The sequence below is a fragment of the Periplaneta americana genome, chromosome 4, assembly GCF_040183065.1.
Source record: "Periplaneta americana isolate PAMFEO1 chromosome 4, P.americana_PAMFEO1_priV1, whole genome shotgun sequence".
NCBI lineage: Eukaryota > Metazoa > Arthropoda > Insecta > Blattodea > Blattidae > Periplaneta > Periplaneta americana.
In genome coordinates, this window is record NC_091120.1 from 74,904,061 (window position 1) to 74,925,774 (window position 21,714).

General features: G+C 35.0%; 2 protein-coding genes and 1 long non-coding RNA gene across 4 annotated transcripts; 1 reads left to right on the forward strand and 2 right to left on the reverse strand.

The window, feature by feature from the left end:
- Positions 1–244: 244 nt before the first annotated feature.
- On the reverse strand, positions 245–5,091 carry LOC138697953 (astakine-like). The gene is made up of 3 exons (XM_069823568.1): positions 4,972–5,091; positions 626–762; positions 245–534 (listed from the first exon to the last, which is right to left on the reverse strand). The coding sequence occupies exons 1-3, from the start codon at positions 5,001–5,003 to the stop codon at positions 329–331; spliced, it is 375 nt and encodes a 124-aa protein (XP_069679669.1). The 5' UTR covers positions 5,004–5,091; the 3' UTR covers positions 245–328.
- Positions 5,092–10,256: 5,165 nt separating this feature from the next.
- On the forward strand, positions 10,257–12,112 carry LOC138697954 (astakine-like). 2 transcript variants are annotated; one of them, XM_069823570.1, is made up of 3 exons: positions 10,257–10,372; positions 11,592–11,728; positions 11,820–12,112. In XM_069823570.1, exons 2-3 carry the CDS (start codon positions 11,605–11,607, stop codon positions 12,023–12,025), a joined length of 330 nt encoding a protein of 109 aa, XP_069679671.1. In that variant the 5' UTR covers positions 10,257–10,372; positions 11,592–11,604; the 3' UTR covers positions 12,026–12,112. The 2 variants fall into 2 exon arrangements, with proteins under 2 accessions (XP_069679671.1, XP_069679670.1); XM_069823569.1 differs by having other exon boundaries at positions 10,261–10,372; positions 11,586–11,728.
- A 4,907-nt stretch (positions 12,113–17,019) lies between these two features.
- Positions 17,020–19,318, reverse strand: LOC138697955 (uncharacterized). The gene is made up of 3 exons (XR_011331638.1): positions 19,036–19,318; positions 17,376–17,512; positions 17,020–17,284 (listed from the first exon to the last, which is right to left on the reverse strand). It is a non-coding gene; the product is annotated as an uncharacterized lncRNA (long non-coding RNA).
- Positions 19,319–21,714: the final 2,396 nt, after the last annotated feature.

The window sequence follows — 21,714 nt, forward strand, 5'->3', positions numbered from 1 at the left end:
TTACAGAAGCCATTAACCTGTGCCAGACTCTCGAAGGCCGCCACATTGAGCACATTATGTGGCTTTTCAATTTTGAACTGACATTCCGCACAAATATAAACTTTTGGGACACTCGGTATAGCAGTACATTCTTTGTACTAAAAAAGAAAGATAAAGTTTAGTTCTGCATTATGAATCTACTAAATACTGGAATCATATAATATACAAAGTTCCTTTGATATATTAAACAAAAACTGAAGCAGAATTTCTGCAATAAATAAATTTATTCAACACTTAGCATATAAATTTAAAAAAAAAATAATAATTTTACATACTAAATTAAGAAACATTATTTATTATTGATAGCTTGGCAGGTGCCACGGTGACATACGAGTCCTTCAGCACAACCACACACTGCGAGGTACGCATTGGTCACTTGCATGCTGCTGCCATCTGGGTACGACAGGTTGAAGTCTCCAGGCTCGTTGTTAGGGCGACAGGATTCGCCCAATCCACGCACCTTGTTGCATGTAGGAATGCTGTACGCCTGCATACCTGGTGACAACAGAACACGTGATATTATGTACTTATCCGTGATTTATAAAGAATGAGATCACGTTCATTTAGAGAGACGTATAATACGTACCAACAACACAGCACTGCGAGGCTCCACAGTTCTTGGCATCCAGACAAGCGCCGGTGTAAGGGGAAGCTTCGATGAGGCCAACTGAGGCCACAATGAGCACTGCTACCAACTTCATGTGATACATTGTGACGTAGTACCTGAAATTTTGTAGTGATAATATTAATATTAATCATATTAAATGTAATAAAATGTTTATTATTATTTCTATTATTATCATTATTGTTATTATATACAGAATTACACACACACACACACACACACACACATATATATATATATATATATATATATATATATATATATATATATATACTGGGTGTTCAGTTCAAAGTGTGTCATGTCTCGCTGTATGCCGTCATATGGCTAGTTGATGAGCCTAGAGAAATCGATCTTCCTACACTTCCGCAGAGGTGTATTACCTATGTGTCAGAGAAGTTGCATAGCAAGTACGGCGTTCATTCTGAAGAGTAGCCTACTTACCGATACGTATGGTAACCCCGATAGTGGCAGGAATGTGCACTGTTTGGAACACGTTAATTTAAGTTGTGTTAACTCTCGGTTTTCATATTTTATTTTATCCGTCTAAGTATTTATTTTATTATTCTAAGTATTTTTGTTTTATCACTGATATTATTATTATTATTATTATTATTATTATTATTATTATTATTACTAGAATGAGGTGATGTGGTCGGCACCACGCTCTGACCGCCTTTTACCCCCGGGAAAGACCCCGGTACTCAATTTTATAGAAGGCCGAGGTTCACTCAGCCTTCTATAAAATTGAGTACCGGGGTCTTTCCCGGGGGTAAAAGGCTGTCAGAGCGTGGTGCCGACCACATCACCTCATTCTAGTGCCGAGGTCATGGAAAGCATGGGGCTCTACCTCCATGCCCCCCAAGTGCCTTCATGGCATGTTACGGGGATACCTTTTATTATTATTATTATTATTATTATTATTATTATTAGTGAATTATTTTGTATTACTGTCTTTGCATCATCTCCGTCACGGTTGTTCTATTATTATTATTATTATTATTATTATTAGTGAATTATTTTGTATTACTGTCTTTGTATCATCTCCGTCACGGTTATTCTATTATTATTATAATTATTATTATTATTATTATTATTAGTATTATTATTGTTGTTGTTGTTGTTGTTGTTACTATTATTTCTATCATCAGCATTATTATTTGATCTCTGTAAAATTTATGTAGACTACAGGACTGTACCCGAGCACGAGCATATGCTCATTTCGGGTATCTATTCATATGTATTCATTTCAAATGTAAAATGTGAATAAATTTGAATTTGAATTTGAATTTGAACGTACTGAGGTGAGTTTTTTTCTTACTTTCAGGATATGGGGAGAGGGTTAAGACGATTACTTACGTATTTGTTGACATTAACTTCGACGGTCAACATGGACACGGAGCATTTGATTTGTGTTGTGGAATGTTGCCGTACGCAACTGATGATAACAAATACCCTGCGTACGACTTGGCCGCGCAAAACACAGTTCGAAAGAGGTTATGGTAGCACACAGACCGTACAGACCGCCATCTGTTGCTACGACGTTCAAGTTAAACCGTACACGTTCTGAAGTTCAGATTGAACGCCTTGATTAATAGGCAACTTCTTTGACATAAAAGCTGAAACTCGTTTCAAATCGCTGACTCACAACAGTGACGTCATGACACACTTTGAAATGAACACTCAGTATGTGTATATATATATCGCTCTGTACCAATCCATCCAGTCAAATTAATTATCTTTCCAGGCCTCCTTCTTTGATCCCTGTTCTCTCCTCTTGTATTCATAAGTTTAGAACTATGTCTCTCTTTTTCTACGAGGTGAACAACGTCGTAACAACTTCCTGGGTAACCTATCCTCTTGCGTTTTTCTCGAATATGAATGCCAATTCAAAATTACTTATACCTCACATAATTCAGAACAGAATTCTTAACAACCATTTTATATCCTATAACTTTATTTCTAATGTATCCAGTTGTTGAATGTATCGCTGACTACCTTAAAAATTAAATTTACGTTGTCAGTAGTTTTTATTTGAAATTATGAATTAGTTTTCATGTACGTAACAGTACTTTTCACCATTGAGTTATATATTTCTACTTTACTTTCTCTTTCTATCTATTGAACGAAACACCGCTTGTTACTGTTCAGGACGAAAGGGTAATTTAAATTATCAAGTATTCGGTGACAATTTTTAAGAATCACAGCTACAACCTTAGTAGCACAGAAATGTCTTTAGCATAATTACATTTCCCTAAATAAATGTAACGGTATTTAGAAAAAATATTGTACAATATTATTAAAGCAACAACATTTCTCAAAAATAGTATTATTGAAATTAATCAATTGATTATATTTTATGTATGAATCTTGCTATTATTAATTTTTAATATATGGTACTTTTCCTTGTACTATTTTGTGGTATGCAAATTCGTATACGAGTAAGGCTTAATTAACTAATGCTCTACTTTTATTAATTCCGTTCTTAATATCATCCTCCAGTCTATATTCTTTATCATTTGGGACTCCCAAATATACAACCCTTAATATAATCTATCTGATATTCCAATCTTAAATCCTAGGTATAATATATTATATAATAATATAGTGATAATAACTGTAACATATATAATTCATTCTCGGACATACGAAAATATACACTACGATAAATAAATTAAACAAACGAAACAAAATCCATGTAAGTTAATGCGATAAATTCACTGTAAAAAGCGTTCGTAACAAAGGTTCATATTCTATTTCCGATCATCTGCACAATCAAATTGTCAAATACCCATATTCGTTAATAATTAAGAAATTAAATGCAATAAAATTTTCCTCAAAATGATTCGAACTGCTAGAACCACGCTAATTTCAACAGTAGAACAGTTACAAACTTAAGATTTGAATATGTGACACTAGAATTTCATATATCCGTGGGTGACATATTAGATTCCTCCTCAAGGAAAAAAGTTAAGAGAAGGAAAATCCTGGCTGAAAAGTAAAAGAAAAGACATAGTTACATATGCATGCTGAAGTCAGTCATTTCAACAAATTCCTGAAGCAAGACCTCCAACTTTTCAGTATCGGATTCATGAATGCAACCTTTTGATTTATTGATAGTGAAGATAGAAAATCACAGCGTATATTGAGCGCAGTGAGTCAAGGCAGTCCTAAGTGCAAGGATCATCCGGCACTCGAATAGCCAAGCCAAGCTACTGTACATATGTAGGAGAGTTCATAAATAAATGTCTGAAATTCTATGTAAAATAGTTTGTATTACTGGTGCTAATTTATACTATATACCATGCTGCAGCTATAAAAACGAGATTTCTGCATCAAAGATTTGAATTCCAAAATAGCCTATTATATCGTAATATATTGTACATTTGCGTGTAACATGTACATAAAAATTAATTTCTTACATTGAATTTTATTTGCGATGTAGACTATATAACCAGATATTTATCCCTCTATATCTCAAATTATTATCTGGAGTCAGAAAATGTTTTCAAGCCCCTATATTAGTTGCTAGTGGTCTAAATAACACATAATAGTAAAATTACTTTTTTAATTAATTTTTATTTTACATGAAATGTCTGTGACTTCCAGGTAACATGGTCGACCATAATATCGTGGTTAAATAAATATTGACATCAGGATATCTAGAGGGGAAAATATGAATTTTAGAGAACGTTAAAAAATGTACAAAATAGCAACCATATTGTATCTTCGAAGTCACATGGGTTAACAGAATGGACAGAAAAATCCCTCCCTTTATATACGTTAGTAAGATCACTACCAATATACGGTGACACACCCTTGCGTAAAAAATTAAAGGAAGAAATATTGGCAACGAAAGAAATGAATGTATTACGGGCGATTTTAGGTGAGACAAGAAAATACAGATTAAGAAATAAAGAAAAGTACGAAGAATATAACACGCAAGGTATTGCAAAATATGTAAAAGTAGAAAAATGGAATGGCACAACGGTGTTAATAGGGCAGATAATAATAATAATAATAATAATAATAATAATAATAATAATAATAATAATTGATTAATTAACAATAGACATAGCACCGAAAGAAAAAAGGCTTTCAAGAATAGCTGAAGAAAGCCTGATAGAAAATTTTATATCTTCACCGACACATTCATTCAATAGGAAGAATTGCATGAAGAAAATAGACCCTCGTCTAAATATAAGAGGAAAACTTTGAAGCGGTCGAAGAAGAAGTCAACCAGCACTCAAATGTTTCCATTCACTACTTATGAAATAAAGTACTACTTTTAGCATTGAAAACATACTGACCTGTTGTTGAAACAACCTGGTTGGTATCGCATACGTTGCTAAATTAGACGAGTATGGGATCTGGTCTGCAATCAATGTTTTATATAGGTGTAGCCTACGGATATCAGAACCTTGTATCTTGATAGATAATCTATCTGTAAATCCGATATTTTAACGCTCATTTGCAACAGCGGATGTGGACTATATCTAAGAGATAAAGTTCGTATTATTGTCATTAAATTAACTGTAAAACGAAAACAGGAAATATGTCCTCAGTGCACAATTTTCCAATTCAATTAAGTAATTATTTATATAATATTTTATTGTTTTCAGGTAGGATATAGCCTAGACTTCATCATTTATCTGTGTGTATATGTCACTGAAACACTCATAACTTCGATATTGGTGGTAATTTTTAAAATTTGATACAGATATCTTATCACTATAAAAAGACTAGATCTCGTTGCTTTCAGATAATTATCTCTGTGATAATTGAAGAGCTCTTTTTCAAAACGTTTGTTGTCCATCTCATAATGAAAATGAGCTTCCAGTGTCCATGTATTCTTCAAATAATATAACTCTAGATACAGCTGTCATGATTTTGGCTTCAGAACGCCCTCTAAACCATTAAAATCTTGCGTTCAAAGTAAATAGGCCTATTGGAATCAAACTGGCTCTTGTCCACCGCAAATTGCGACAAAATATAAATGTCGGCTCTGGAATCAAAGAGTCTCATGCTCCCATTTGATTTTAAATGCACCCAGACTCTTTGGTTTCATAACGCCTCTTGCCTAGCTGGTAACAAATTTTATTTTAAACCTAAAGAGGTTTTTTTTTCGTGGTTTCCCACAAAGTTATAAGAATGGATAAGGATCACGTCCGAAGATAAAGTTAAAAGGCTGGCTTTTGTTCTGTGTGTCTTAGCAAAGCTTAACGAAGACAACTCGTACTTAGATTATGTGTGTTTCTCTGACGAGGCAACTTTGTTTCTGCTAACCAAAGAACACACAAGATTTTCCCCTGAAGCGTCCACGTGGCGACAGAGAATTAACAGTTGGTTTATTTTTCAACCTAGTTAAGACTCCTTGGTAACCACATTATTATTTGCATACGTTGCAAGAGACGCACTATCAAATTAATCTCGGTAGATTTATTTCTACTTGTACATATTTTTAGTTATAACTAGACAGCGGACGTTGATAATTTTTTAATAAATCATTATTATTTTCTTCTTTCTGTTTTTCTTATATTTATAAATTAATTCTCAAATTAATACAAATTCACAAACAAAATAAAATTGAATAATTTTTAAGAAATATGTTAAATTTTTATCTCATCAATTGAAAAGTGGCTCATCATAAAAAATTTAGTTAATAGAAGCATTAATGTGTTACATAATATGTGCCAATAATAAGTTACAGGCCTACATACATTCTTCCAATACAATCCGATCGTTTAAGATCTTCATAAAAGAGGATTATTCTACATCTTTGTATGGATCAGAAAATGATATATTCAAACTCTTTTCTTTTCTCGCTTTGCTCGTTCCCTAAAACTTGACTCATTCCATAAACTATAACATTATAAACATCTTTCATAATATAGCTACTATTAGTGACCCCAAAAATGAAAAAATGACCTACTGGACCTATTTTAAAAATGCAATACAGTAATAGCATATTTGGTTTATATTATTTAATGTACCGAAGTACATATTATGATGTTTCCATGCAGATATTCTGCGTCATCAGACGACGAAAGAGTAGTGGAACGGAGAAAAATTCTCTCAGGCACCGGGATTTGAACCCGGGTTTTCAGCTCTACGTGCTGATGCTTTATCCACTAAGCCACACCGGATTCCCATCCCGGTGTCGGATCGAATCCTCTCAGTTTAATTTCCTACTAAGTCACACCGGATTTCCATCCCGGTGTGGCTTAGTGGATAAAGCATCAGCACGTAGTGCTGAAAACCCGGGTTCAAATCCCAGTGCCGGAGAGAATTTTTCTCCGTTCCACTACTCTTTCATCGCATATTTGGTTTGTTATAACATAAAATGAAATATTCTATTATGTGGCATTGATTAAAGTTAAAATAAAAATGACTTTCCATGAACATCCGCCTCTTTCTTCTAAGGTGTTTTAAGCTGGACACTGCATATTTTTTCCAACGCTGCGCATATTGAGGTGTAGTCATTTGCGCCTCTGCCTACTTTATCGGCGATTATGTTGAAGAATCCTGTTCTGTGGTAAAAACACCCATTAGATCGGATTCTGTCCGTCACGTTTTGTAGAATGGAGAAACGTCATTTAGATAGGGTGGGGGCTATTGCCCCTCCCCCGAGTTTAATATTAAAAGAATAATAATTAAGTAGTACTACCAAAGAAAAAATGTAAGAAATCTACTTTTAATATTAAAATATTCCACATTTATAAACGCAAAAAAAAAATAATAATGAAAGATTTAGCACAAATGAAAACAAAGCGTTACTCTTTGCTGTTAAAGTGGTAAGAGTAATCCGCAGCGCGACATATTGTAAACAAAAGTGCAATTTTTTTTTTTGTTAATTGAAACTAAAATTCCTTTATCAATGAAATAATGTGGTTAGACTTACTTGTGCCTACGACATATTAACAGCAAGTGCATCTAAATTATATAGGCATAGTGTAAATAAGATAAGAAAATAAAACTCTGTGTGTATGTGTGCACGAGCGTGCGTGTGTGTGTGTGTGTGTGAACTGGAAATGTGCTGTAAAGTGAGGTAAACTTGTCAATGAAAAATAATACTAAAATATATAAGTAAAAAGAAATCAAATCTGTAATAGGAATTACAAGAAATTTTATTATAAGTTTATTTCAGGTAATAAGGTAGACAACAAAGGAAGAAAGAATTAATATTAAATCGTGCAGAGATAGAGCGTAAAGTTAAATTAGATGATAGAAAAGAGAAAGCTTACAGATAAAGTAATTAGGTAATAAATAGACAGTGGATGCGGGATGACTTATCGTTGAATGTAGGTGCACATTTACTATATGTTATTTTTTCATTCAGACCATTGGCTGAACAGGTTTTAAACGTAGACGACGTCAACATGCTACTGTATCTCCTTACAGTCAGAATGAAAAGAAAAATTATGTACTGTAGCACATACCTCGTCATCATCGATGGAATTACTAGCGTTGCAGTAAACGACGATATAGTCTCGTAAGTTGTCGAAGCTGAATCGTCTTCGCCTATCCTGCAGGATAACACAACTGCACACATTGCGTTGCAATGTTACTATGAACGGACCGGGGTCCCTTCGTTCTGTACGCTGCTGTACTTGCCAGGTACACAAAAGACGGAAGACACGGCACGTGCCATATACTCTGATACGAAACAACTTCACTTTTCCTTAAGTCCTCCCACATACACTGTCTAGTAATAATACAGCGTGTCCACCATGAACCTGACACATTCCATTTGGCTGCCAAAAATCAATGAATGGAAATAAGTTCGTAACATGCATTGCAATATGTACAGAAACTGTGGAAATTTCGTTGGCTATTTTTAAAAACCCGCGCAAGAGGTTGGACGTGGCGCTGCGGTAGCTTAAGTCAAAATGGCGACTCCGCAAGAGCGAGCACAAGCGATCTCGTGGTATGCTGAAACAAATTCGATGATTCAAGTGCAACGCAACTTTCGGCGCGTGTTCCAGAAGGACCCACCATCACGGAACACCATTAAGACATGGAAACAGCACTTTTTGGCAACGGGAAGTGTGGTGAAATTGCATGGTGGCGGTAATGTGCCCGTATCAGAGGAGCGTGTAGCAGCAGTGAGACAGGCGTATGAACGAAGTCCACGCAAGTCAGTTCGACAAGCGGGACGAGAACTGCAGATGCCGACACACAATTTCCCGGTCGCTGGATTGGGCGTGATGGACCGACAAGATGGCCACCTCGATCACCGGATATTACCCCTCTAGACTTTTCCTTGTAGGGATATGTCGAGAACAAAGTATATACAGGCCACAAAATTCGTGATCTTCAACAGCTACGCGGCCGCATAATAGATGCCGTCAATTCCGTTACGCCCGAGATGCTTCAGAAGACCTGGCAGGAAATTGAATTCAGGCTAGATGTTCTTCGTGCAACGAGAGGATCTCATGTTGAGGTGTACTGATTTTTTTAATAAAACTTGGTTAGTTACTCTTGATATTGCATGCATTTTTTTCTTTTTACCCCAAGCAATATGAATTATACAGCAATTTCAAATGTGTCAGGTTCATGGTGGACACTCTGTATATCTAAAAATCTATCAGCTTATCCTCACATACGTGAGCTGACTTTCATACGTATTTCTCCTTTTGCATAAAATGTTTTACAGTACCAAGATATTCATTCATAGTGCTCTGTCCAAGCTCAGGTCTTTCATTACAAATCCAGCATTCTCCAGTCTTTTAAAAATTTCTGCCTTCCTGTTGGTCTCCGCAAACGATCACCAAGAGACTAGGTTGCCCAAAATTCAAGAAACTAACGTTGCACAGGAAACTTCAGTTACAAAAGTAAATATTGAAGAACATTGCAACGAGACAAAGGAACTATTTTCAAAGTTGGAAATGTCCATTACAAATTCTAACATGAACTATTTCAGAGAGAAATGGATAAATTCTATAGGATGAGTTTATTTAAAGCGAAATCGAAGCCTTTCTTTAATCGAAGAAAAAGGGGGAAAAAGAAACCTGGAACAAAAGGCGGAGAAATATCTTAAAAATTGGATAATCTATTTGTTGTAGAACACTGTAACGATTAAGTGTGAAGGTGTAACGGTTTGTTATACATAAGATATAATGAATTGATTTTCTTATATGTTACGTCATAGTTCCTGTTATAAGACATATTCTACAGTATCTATAAATTACTTTCGAAAAAACTTTCATGCACATAACTTTCCAAAGTTTTAAAGTTGTTATTCGGCAAAATTAATAAACCATCCTGAAAGCAAGGAGATTCATAATTTCTATGGTGATGAGAATTGTGTTTCAAATTTAAAATCTCTTGATCAATATCGAAGTTGTTATCACTGCCTCATTGACAGACATACACACAGATAAATTATAAAGCCAATATCCTATCTGAAAACAAAGAAAGATTATGTAACTAATGACTTAATTGAACGGGGAAATTGTGCACTGAGGACAAATTTCCTGTTTTTGATTCATAGCTAATGTAATGGACGTTATTTGAACTTTATCTCTTAGACATAGTCCACATCCGCTGTTCCAAATGAGCATCAAGACATCGAAATTACAGATAGTTTATCTATCAAGGTACAAGGTACCGATATCCGTTCACCTATATAAGACACTGATTTCAAATCATATCCCATACTCAGCTAATTTAGCAACATATACGATACCAACCAGGTTGTTCCAACAGCAGGTCAGTAAGTTTTCAATTTTAAATGTAGTACTTAATTCCTGTAAGTATAAATTAAAACGTTTGAGTGCTGGTTGACTTCTGCTACGATCGCCTCAAATTTTTTACTTAGATAAGAGACGTTTTCTTCATTCAATTGTCACTTTTGAGATAAATCTGTTGGCGATTATTAATAAAATGTACCTGTTTCATGTATTAACACTACATTACTATAAGGTATATCATATTTGGATTTAAGATTAGAAGATCATAATTATGTTGTATTAAGTGTTGTAAATACTCGTAATTGAAAAGAAAATGTTAAAGAAGGTGACATAAAGAACATAATTAATGACTGTAGTGCATTAAATATTTAACTCTGACTGATATACGAGTTTGCATAACGCAGAATAGTATAAAGGAAATTACATACATTAAAAATAAAGACTATAGGAATTAATAAATAATATAATCAAGGGAGTACTCTCAATCTACAATTTTTGAGAAGTGATCATCTTTTAGTAACATTGTAAACATATTTATTTCTTCCATTTCTGTACATTTATTTAGAGACATGTGATTAAGTTAAAGAGATTTATGTGCTACTAATTTTCTACATATAAATAAAAATTTCCACCGAATAAGTTTACTTGATAAATTCAATTCCGATTTCGTCCTTTACAGTGTAAAATGTAAATGGTGTTTTGCTGAATAGGTAACCAATAGGTAACCAGGGAAAATGAAGTGAAAATATAGGCTATAACTCGGTGATAAAAGTACTGTTAAATATGGGGCTGAAACATGGAATCCAAATCAGTATTTAAAAATAAAACCTACCGACATAGAATTTTAAAATTTAAGAAGGTTAGTGAGATATTTAACATCGGGAAAAGTTAGAAATATAGTCGTAATAGATAAAACGATTTTTTAGAGTTCTGAGCTGGAACATGGAGTGTATAAGAGTTGAATTCGCATGTGACGACAATGCAAGCGGAAATGTTACTTAGGAAGGTAGATGAATGATGTCCACCTGGGGAAAAAGTAGAGGTGGGCCTCTAAACTCATGGCTACAAGTGGTCAGAATAGACATGAGAGAAAGAGAACTGGAAGAATATTTAATTGGACTGAATATATAGACGGAGAAAGATGTGTATACTTTGTAGTTTTCTATATACTAAATATTATTATTATTATTATTATTATTATTATTATTATTATTATTATTATTATTACGCAGTTACAGGTTATACGTCACAATGTATCACATCAAGTTGGTAGCAGTGCTCATTGTGGCCTCAGTTGCCCTCATCAAAGCTTCCCCTTACACTGGCGCTTGTCTGGATGCCAAGAACTGTGGAGCCTCGCAGTGCTGTGTTGTTGGTACGTATTATACGTCTCTCTACATGAACGTGATCTCATTCTTTATAAATCACGGATAAGTATATAATATCATGTGTTCTGTTGTCACCAGGTATGCAGGCGTACAGCATTCCTACATGCAACAAGGTGCGTGGATTGGGCGAATCCTGTCGCCCTAACAACGAGCCTGGAGACTTCAACCTGTCGTACCCAGATGGCAGCAGCATGCAAGTGACCAATGCGTACCTCGCAGTGTGTGGTTGTGCTGAAGGACTCGTATGTCACCGTGGCACCTGCCAAGCTATCAATAATAAATAATATTTTTTAATTCAATGTATAAAATTATTTATTTTCAAAAAATTATAAGTTATGTGTTGAATAAAGTTTATTATTATATAACAATGATTTATTATTTTTTTATTTAATATTCCCAAGGACCTTGTATAACATACGATTCTAGTACTTTTTGGTTCATATTGCAGAACTAAAGTTTATGCTCCTTTTTGTATAAAGATTATACTACATTACCGAGTGTCCCAGATGTCTCCGTAAAAGTTATAAGCGAACCTTAGTGTAGTCAGTTGGCGTGGATTGGGAATAAGCGCCTTTGTTATTCTAGGTCACAGTGCTTGCGTTGGAATGCCCCCTCTCGCAATTCAATTTAATCAGTCCTAAAGGGAATCGAACCCACGTCCGAGTAAATCTCCGAATCAGAAGACAAACACGCCTACCACCTGAGCAGAGTCGGTGGTGTTAATTTATTTCTAAAACCCCGTCATTGAATCCACAAAACGAAGTGCTACTAAGTGTTACTACATGTTATAATTTAGAAGATAGGCCTGGATCTAGGGATTGCAATTTTTAGCCTATTCCGTTATTAAAATTGTTTCATTAATTCCTCGGTAATCCTTCGTCAATGAATTTTAGCGATGGCGAGACTATCTCAGAATGAGCTAGAGGACTGACTGATTTTGTCTCTACATTTCGGGAAGACCTGGAGGAAGGAAATCCAACAAAGTAATTACTCCAGGCGGAATTCGAACACTCTTCCATCCGCAGCCCCGAATACTCAATGGCGTTCGCTAACCTATATGCCAAACCTTTGGCTTTCTTGTCAGTGTAGTAAGTGGAATATATTCCTATGACCTCATACTACCAGCCTTATGTAACAAGCACTAACTGTATACAATTTAATGGACATTATTTCAATACTATTTTGTATCGTAAAAAGTATAAAAATGCTTTAAACTTTTTCCCTAGGTGTCGCTTATAAAACTGCTTGCACAATCACCGATATGGAGCTCAGTTTAGAGTGAATATGAACCGCAAAATCACACAGATATTGCAGATTCCTCCTTAGGGCACATGAAATGTTCTCAATTCTATGTCACAGCTCCTCATGTGTACCAATGCTAGTATCACTATCATTCATCTTCAAATGAAATATGTCCATTAAAGGAAGTCGAATGGATTGAAGTCCGGTGAGCGTGCCGGCTAAAAGAAAAAATCGGAAAAACCTTAACCGCGCAACTTGTTCCAAACAGAATTTGAAGCCAGGCCTGCTCGTTTCAAAGTCTTGCATGGTAACCGTTACTCCACAGTGTTGGACCAGAGTAATATTCATAAGTTATAGGGGTCTAGGTCTTATTTTGCGTGTGAATGTAATACAATTCTTTTATCTTTTCCTTTATGTACCGTTACATTAAATTTTTCTTAGTGTTATGGTGAGGATCATGTCAAAAATAGTTCTGAAAGTGGTAATTTGACCATATTCCAGTGTTCCCAAATAATATCATATATATCACCAAACACAATGATAGGTACTGAAATAATAGTGATGATGATGATGATGATGATGATGATGATGATAATGATGATGTATTAACAATAACAATGCCTTGATTACTTAATATTAATGTTGGGAGGTTTTTTTCGAAATGGTTCAATAATTCGTCAGATAGTATATTTTCCTCCTGGACCTTTCGCATATTATGTTGGTAATTAGTAGATTAGTACTTACTTACTTACTTACTTACTGGCTTTTAAGGAACCCGGAGGTTCATTGCCGCCCTCACATAAGCCCGCCATTGGTCCGTATCCTGAGCAAGATTAATCCATTCTCTATCATCATATCCCACCTTCATCAAATCCATTTTAATATTATCTTCACATCTACGTCTCGGCCTACTCAAAGGTCTTTTTCCCTCCGGTCTCCCAACTAACACTCTGTATGCATTTCTGGATTCGACCATACGTGCTACATGCCCTGCCCATCTCAAACGTCTGGATTTAATGTTCCTAATTATGTCAGGTGAAGAATACAATGTGTGCAGTTCAGTGTTGTGTAACTTTCTCCATTCTCCTGTAACTTCATCCCTCTTATCCCCAAATATTTTCCTAAGCACCTTATTCTCAAACACTCTTAACATATGTTCTTCTCTCAAAGTGAGAGTCCAAGTTTCATAACTATATAGAACAACCGGTAATATAACTGTTTTATATATTCTAACTTTCAGATTTTTTGACAGCAGACTGGATGATAAAAGCTTCTCAACCGAATAATAACAGGCATTTCCCATATTTATTCTGTGATTAATTAGTAGATTAGTATGTCCTAAAATGTAAATTTTCTGGTAACATGAAATTCATTTCTTTGACTGAAGAGTTTGCGATTCAATGTTATTTCCTCTCTTGGACATCTTAATAAAAATCTAAACACGAAAGAAATTAATCAGAGAGTGAAATATACCTTCATTCATTAGCCACGTGCATGTTTCATACCAAGTACGTCTAGAAGTTATAGGTATCTAATTACACTTATCTGAATATAGTGTTGAATTGGAATCACAACGGAACACAACTGAACGGCATTCGTATGCATATTTATACCGACATTACTAATTATTTATTAATTCAAAACCATAGCCACTTTCATGTCATCAGTTTCCTCGTACTACAAATAGAAATTATTGCTGCCAACATAACAGTTAGAAAATAACTGCCAGTTGTAGTATTTGTCAGTACCCGAAATTCGAAACCAAATTGGTAAAAGAAAATTCAACCTCACAACAAGAAGATCACTCTAATCCAGTAATGTATGTAGCCTAGTAATAGGGAAAATATTCTTGAGTTTCGCCCATAGGGTATTAAGTAAGCTGATCCGGACTCTACAGTCTGCCCCAAAATGATTGGCCCGACTTCACAATAATTTATAACCATTAATGCTACAACAACGAAATAAGTGCCAGTAAACAGGTAATCTCTGCAAAATGTGTTTCATACCTCACAAGTTCTCGATATGTGAACTTCTATCCACACAGAACGCATCTAGCCATATTCTGTGCAGCATGTTAGTTTTATCGCATGCACTAGACTTACAGCTGTGGTGCATCGCCGTAATTCCCGCATTTTATTGACCAAAGGAGGAACTTGAACATTGCGATTCATTTTCACTCTAAACTGATCTTCATAGCAGGTAGTTTTATACGAGACAGCTACGGGAAAAGTTTGAAGTATTTTTATTCTTATTACGATATAAAAGTAATGAAATCGTGTCCATTGAAGTGTATACAGTTACTCCTTGTTACGTAAGGCTGGTATACTATAAAGTAGCCGTGGTGAAAATGTGACTCACGAGTACATTGTGGCTCGTAATGAGAGCTATGCATTTTTCTTGCTTCCTACCTCCTCCAACCCCCAACCTCTCACTCACTGGAGTCAAACTCCGTTTCATTTCTATTTGTCTCTGGCGTGCGAGTGGCGTATCGTCGCAATGTCTCTCTCAAAGTTTCAAGTAGGATGTGAGGACGCATTTTTTTGCTGCCAATATGATGAGAATATTAAATGTATGATTTGTTCACAAGTATTAAGAAGAAAACGGTTGTATAACATAAAACGGCATTATGCTACATGTTACTCATGAAACATTGAAAGGGTAAGTGTTGTTATTATTATTATTATTATTATTATTATTATTATTATTATTATCATCAGCTCTGTACGTCGATCCTTTTTCAGCAGATGTACGAATATGCGGTTAGATCTTCAATTTAAACTCACAGATTTACAACGTGAAGATAAATGAAAGCTAGATATAAGGACTTTACAAACGTTGAACTTTTCAAATCTTTCCCAAAAAAAAATAATAATAAATATCCGAAGCTTCGTTCTTTCGCTTGCTCTGTTGAAGCCATGTTTGTGAAAAATTATTTTCAACAAGGAAAATAGTAAAAAGCAAATTTAGATCACGACTGACAGACAGATATCTTCGTGATCAACTACGACTGGCAGTAAGTGACATAACTCCTGATTTTGAAACTCTGTTGCAGGGACATTCTGAAGACAATTAATTTCAGAATTTGATAATGTGCTCGACGTTTTATTGTTCATTTCTTTCTTCGTTATACGTACTAAACATTACTTTGTAACCTTGTACTGTATAAAATTATATGTAAGTGCTTGACGTAAGAAAAACGAAAATCCGTTAACAAGTCAGACAATTGCTTCACTTCCCCTTATGGTATCCGCCCCCTCCATAGGTATTATGCACGTTGCAGGTTACACAGTAGCTCGGCGCACGATCACATTTTCGCCACGGCTGCTATAAAGTCATATGAATTTATTCACTTACTACACTGCCAAGAGAGTCACAGGTCTGGCATGTAGGTTAGCGAACGCCACTGAGTATCCGGGGCTGCGAATGAAACTTGGTTCGAATCCCGCCTGATATAATTATTTGGTTGTATTTATGTCTTCCATGTCTTCCCGAACTATAGCGGAGAAATCAGTTAATCCTGTAGCTCATTCCGAGACCGTCTCGCTATCGCAAATTCAACCGATGCTAGATTACTGAGGAATTGATAAAACGTCTCTTAATAACAGAATAAAAATTGCAATGCCTTTATCTTTCCTCTAAATTTTGACCTGTAATAACAAAACACTTAGTAGGACTTCGTCTTGTGGATTAAAGGTCTGGGCCATAAAAATAAATTAAAACCAAAAACTTTACTCAGCTGTTAGATGTGTTTATTTGCACGAGTTCGATTCCCTTTAACACTCAAATTGAATTTAGACGCAGCACTGTGACCTAGAAGATCAACGTCGCTACACGAAGTTTCGCTTATAGCCTACATGGAAACATCTGGGACACTCGGTAGTGTAGTGTATTCTTTATATAAAAATAAAGAGCATAAAGTTTAGTTCAGCAATATGAACCTAGTAAGTACTAGAATCATATACTATACAAAGATTCTTGGAGAGATCAAATAAAAAAAAAAAACAAATCTGTGTCATAAATTAATATACTTTATTGAACACATAGCATATAATTTTTATGAAAATAAATAATTTTATACATTAAATTAAGAAATATTATTTATTATTGATAGCTTGGCAGGTGCCACGGTGATATAAAAGTCCTTCAGCACAACCACACACTGCGAGGTACGCATTGGTCACTTGCATGCTGCTGCCATCTGGGTACGACAGATTGAAGTCTCCAGGCTCGTTGTTAGGGCGACAAGATTCGCCCAATGCACGGGACCTTGTTGCATGTAGGAATGCTGTACGCCTGCATACCTGGTGACAACAGAACACGTGATACTATGTACTTATCCGTGATTTATAAAGAATGAGATCACGTTCATTTAGAGAGACGTATAATACGTACCAACAACACAGCACTGCGAGGCTCCACAGTTCTTGGCATCCAGACAAGCGCCGGTGTAAGGGGAAGCTTCGATGAGGGCAACTGAGGCTACAATGAGCACTACTACCAACTTGATGTGATACATTGTGACGTATAACCTGTAATTATGTAATAAATTAGGAATAATAATAATAATAATAATAATAATAATAATAATAATAATAACAATAATAACTTGTGTATAGAGAGAAATACAATGCAACCTATACGCATCTTTTCGTGTTTCTCCATTCATATGTATTTATTTATTTATTTATTTATTTATTTATTTATTTACACTACAATTAGGTATACACCCGGTGGCAGTGATATATAATATACAATAATACCATTACAATTATACAATAATTACAGCAATAAAAGAAAAATAAAAAAATAAAATAAACCTAAATTTATTTCTAACTATAAATAAATAGATGCAATAAATCTGGGACTATAAATAAAAACTATTCTATAATAACGCTTACAATAAGCAAAAGTAAACCTAACTTTAAGCACTTCTATTTCACCCAACTGTTACCAATTTAAGTAATTAGATATCACCTTAATTAATTACAAATCAACTTAACTACATATCATATTAATTAACTACATATCACCTTAATTTATTTACATATCAACTAAATTACATATCATCTTAATTAATTACATATCAACTTAATTAATTGCATGACACAACTTAGATAATTACACTGCACCTACAATTACATTTTCAGTCTAATCTTCTCAACTTTTCCTTAAATGTATTGATTTTGAGAGGACCACCCTGAAAGATTGCCGCAGGTAAGCTGTTCCAGTCTACTATTTTGCGGTTAACAAAGGAAAATTTTGCCACGTCCGATTTTTTTTCTACATTTGAACTTCCTAATATGATTAGCCCTGCCTGCGTATGATGGTATTGCTAATCTAGCATTGATGTCAGTCCATGCTTTGTGTCCCATTTGTGCCTTAAACCATGCGGTGAGTCTGGTTTTCCGTCGCCTTGATTTGAGAGATTTCCACCCTAAGTCTTAGTGCTTTCCAGTCCAATTAATTACTCTTCCAGTCATTTTTCCCTCATCCCTATTCTGACCTCTTGTATCCACGAGTTTAGAGGCCAACCTCTATTTTTTCCCCCATGTGGACATCATTCGAGCTAGTGGCGACGCGTCAGGGTAGGCAGGGTAAGCTGAGCCTTCCCAAACATTTTCTATGAAGGAACAATATGAAGTTAAAGTTTAGTTAATTAAGAACAGGAGCGTTTCCGCGTTTCGTTTACCTTATAGCGACGTAAAGTACACCTAGATCACCAAGCCTTCAGCTTACCCAAAATTTTTGTCCCGCTTGGCTACAGCATTCCACAATCTTCCTAGCTAATCTTTCCGTCTGAATTCTTCTCACATAAGCATGCCAATTCAACCCTTATACTCGTACATCACACAATCCAGAATAGAATTCTAAATAATCTTTTTTTATCTCTTATAGCTCTATTTCTAATATTTCCTGAAGTTAAATGTCTCCCTAACCACCTTAAAAATTAAATTTTCATTAGTAGTAGTATTTATTTCTAAATTTTGAGCTTCTCTCCTTGATTCAGCTCTATGTGTAGGTCCTAATAGTAATTTTCCAATAATTTGATTACCTCAACTAGTTCTTCTCCTGTAAACCAGGTCGTTCGTCCTCTGATCATGCGCACTGCCTCCTTTCTGGAACTTTTAAGTATCTGTGCGTCAAAGCTTTTTTTGAGACTGTACATGCTTAACATACTTTGTTTCAATTAACCAAAGAACAAACAATGTCTTCTCCTGTTGAGTCCATATGGCTGTAGCTTCACAGAATTAACACTTTGTTTATTTTTCAATCTAGTTACAGCTCTATGACAAACACATAATTGTTACATAAATGTGCATTACCAAACCTTGCTCAAGGACGTATATGACACATGGCGTATTCGTTCGCTATTCGCTGGCTACTTTGGACGCAGGTGTGTAAATTCGCTCCGGTGTAATAAGGCTTAGCAAACCAATTCCGGACCCAAAAACAAGAGCGAACAAAGTTGAACTCTGATTTACTTTATTTGCTGGTCGCTAGTTAATTCGGACGCCTGTACTGTTTGTCGTTCTTTGTCATAGTGTATATATGAGCGGATAAAGTAGCCCCACGCGGTAAACATACGTGTCGAAAAAACTCGTAAATGCGAGTGTCTTGTTACTAGCGGCAATTCTAAGAGAATAAGTAACTCAATAAAATAGAAAAGTTGAGAAAAAAATAAACAATGGGTAAAGAAATGGATTGTTTCTTTCGATAAGTCTCTAGATAAGATCCGCCACGTGTCATTACTCCACCGACTTCATCCGAAAATCTCTTATTCGCCGAGCTTCCAAAGATGCTACAAGATAGCGAATGAATACGCTCTGTCATATACCCCTTAGATTTATTTCTGTAGTCACAAACATTTTCAGATTTAACATTTTTTTTGTTGTTGTCTTAAGCTGGATACGCTGTATAGATTATATTCTTAAATCACAAATTTGTCTTTAGACAAATACATAAGTATTTGTAAAAAAAGGTAGAATTTATTCAACTTTAGACATTGAACTGTATTCAGAGTTGTTTCATATAGAATTGAGATATAGAGTAAACGTTGATAATATTGTGATACTAATGATATTGTGGTAGTACTTTTTGAGAATTTTTTACAATTTTATTGAGCGAGAGAAGGACCGGTTTTGTACAGAAACTTGTACACGAACATTCCCTTAATACGTTGAAGCAAAAAACCGATCTTCGTCTCGCTCAGTAAAATTGTAAAAAATTCTCAAAGAGAACTAGCATAATATTATTAGTATCACAATACTACCAACCTTTACCCTACTATATGTAATTTTAACTTCACAATAATCTATCTTCCTACTCTTGATGCAACTTCCGGCTTGTAGCGATATGATAATGTTTTAGATAAAGACTATAAAAATAATTTTTGGGTTACCCTTCGCCACAATAACAATACATAGATTAGTCTGTCATTGCATATCATGAAAAACCCAAGGTACTAATGATACAAGGTGAATTAAATTGCATTAGTATTTCATAATCTAGTTATTCTGGTGCTTGTTTTCGTCGAAGTCAGCAGAAGTCAGTTATTCTTCTTTGTTGCTGATTCAAAATCTCAAAATGAACAAAATTGTAACAGATATCATAATTAATGCAACCTTCGTCGTTGATTATGAGATAAATATTGGAATTTCTTCATTTTCTCTATTCATTCACTTCTCAATTTAACCGCGCTTACCTTGAATTCCATTTCAACAATTTTTATTTTGAGATATTCCCGTGATGATACACTGTGTTTTACTCAGGTGCCAGACTCTACTCATTCCAATCCTACGATAATTGATCAAGACAACCCCCACCTGAACCTACACGTACAACCCTCACCCCAATTCCTACGTCATGCAACGTACATTAGGATGTATACACAATGCACAAAGCGACTGCTCCAATTCATACCTTATGTAAGTCTTATATTATAAAAATAAAGTTTATAGAAACAAAATTTACATGCGAATTAGCTCTTCACAATACTTAACTCATCTTACAGTTACAATCGGACACAGCTGACTCCCGCAACGTGAGAAAAAATCTTCCACAGGGAGAAATTTTACAAGTACTTTCATCATGTTTTCAGGGTGATAGCCACGTTATATGTCAATTTTAATCTAATGAACATTTTAAATTTTAACTATATTTTATTCTTGTATAATTTATAATGTATACTGTTTATTGATTCCTAACCAACTATGAATTACGTTGTTCACATTTATGTGTTGTTGTTGTTGTTGTTGTAGATCTGAAAATGGCAAATAATGCCGAAAACGTCAATCTTTTATATGTACTATAGTATTTAATAACTATATTGTAGGCCTACTTGATAAGCATATAGACGGCTTTCACACAAAATATTAATAAATTATTACCTGCTTTTCGGATAATTACCAACATGATCATAAATTAATTATGTTTCATGAGTTAAACACGAACACAGTGACATGAATAAAGTTAATTTACATGCATCTGTTACTTACATAAAAATTTAAAATTTAAATACATATTTCCTTAAATTCATGTAACACTGTTGTTCGTACACTTACCCCACGGAGAGGGGGTAGTTATTACTCGACCAAGGCGAGTGGAGCCGTGGGCGTAATGTGAACTATCGCGATGCAGTATTACGAACGCAGGAGCAGTAGCGCCGGCTCCGGGCTGCAGGACTCCACTGGCCTTGGTCGAGTAATACGTTTAGACGCATAGTAAACAAGCA

Coding starts and splice junctions, on each gene's coding strand:
- LOC138697953 (XM_069823568.1), bottom strand. CDS start 5,003: ATGCGATACCAACCAGGTTGTTTCAACAACAG. Junction 763..4,971: donor CCAGGTTGTTTCAACAACAG/GTCAGTATGTTT, acceptor ACAAAATTTCAG/GTACTACGTCACAATGTATC. Junction 535..625: donor CTCGCAGTGCTGTGTTGTTG/GTACGTATTATA, acceptor TGTTGTCACCAG/GTATGCAGGCGTACAGCATT.
- LOC138697954 (XM_069823570.1), top strand. CDS start 11,605: ATGTATCACATCAAGTTGGTAGCAGTGCTCATTGTGGCCTCAGTTGCC. Junction 11,729..11,819: donor CTCGCAGTGCTGTGTTGTTG/GTACGTATTATA, acceptor TGTTGTCACCAG/GTATGCAGGCGTACAGCATT.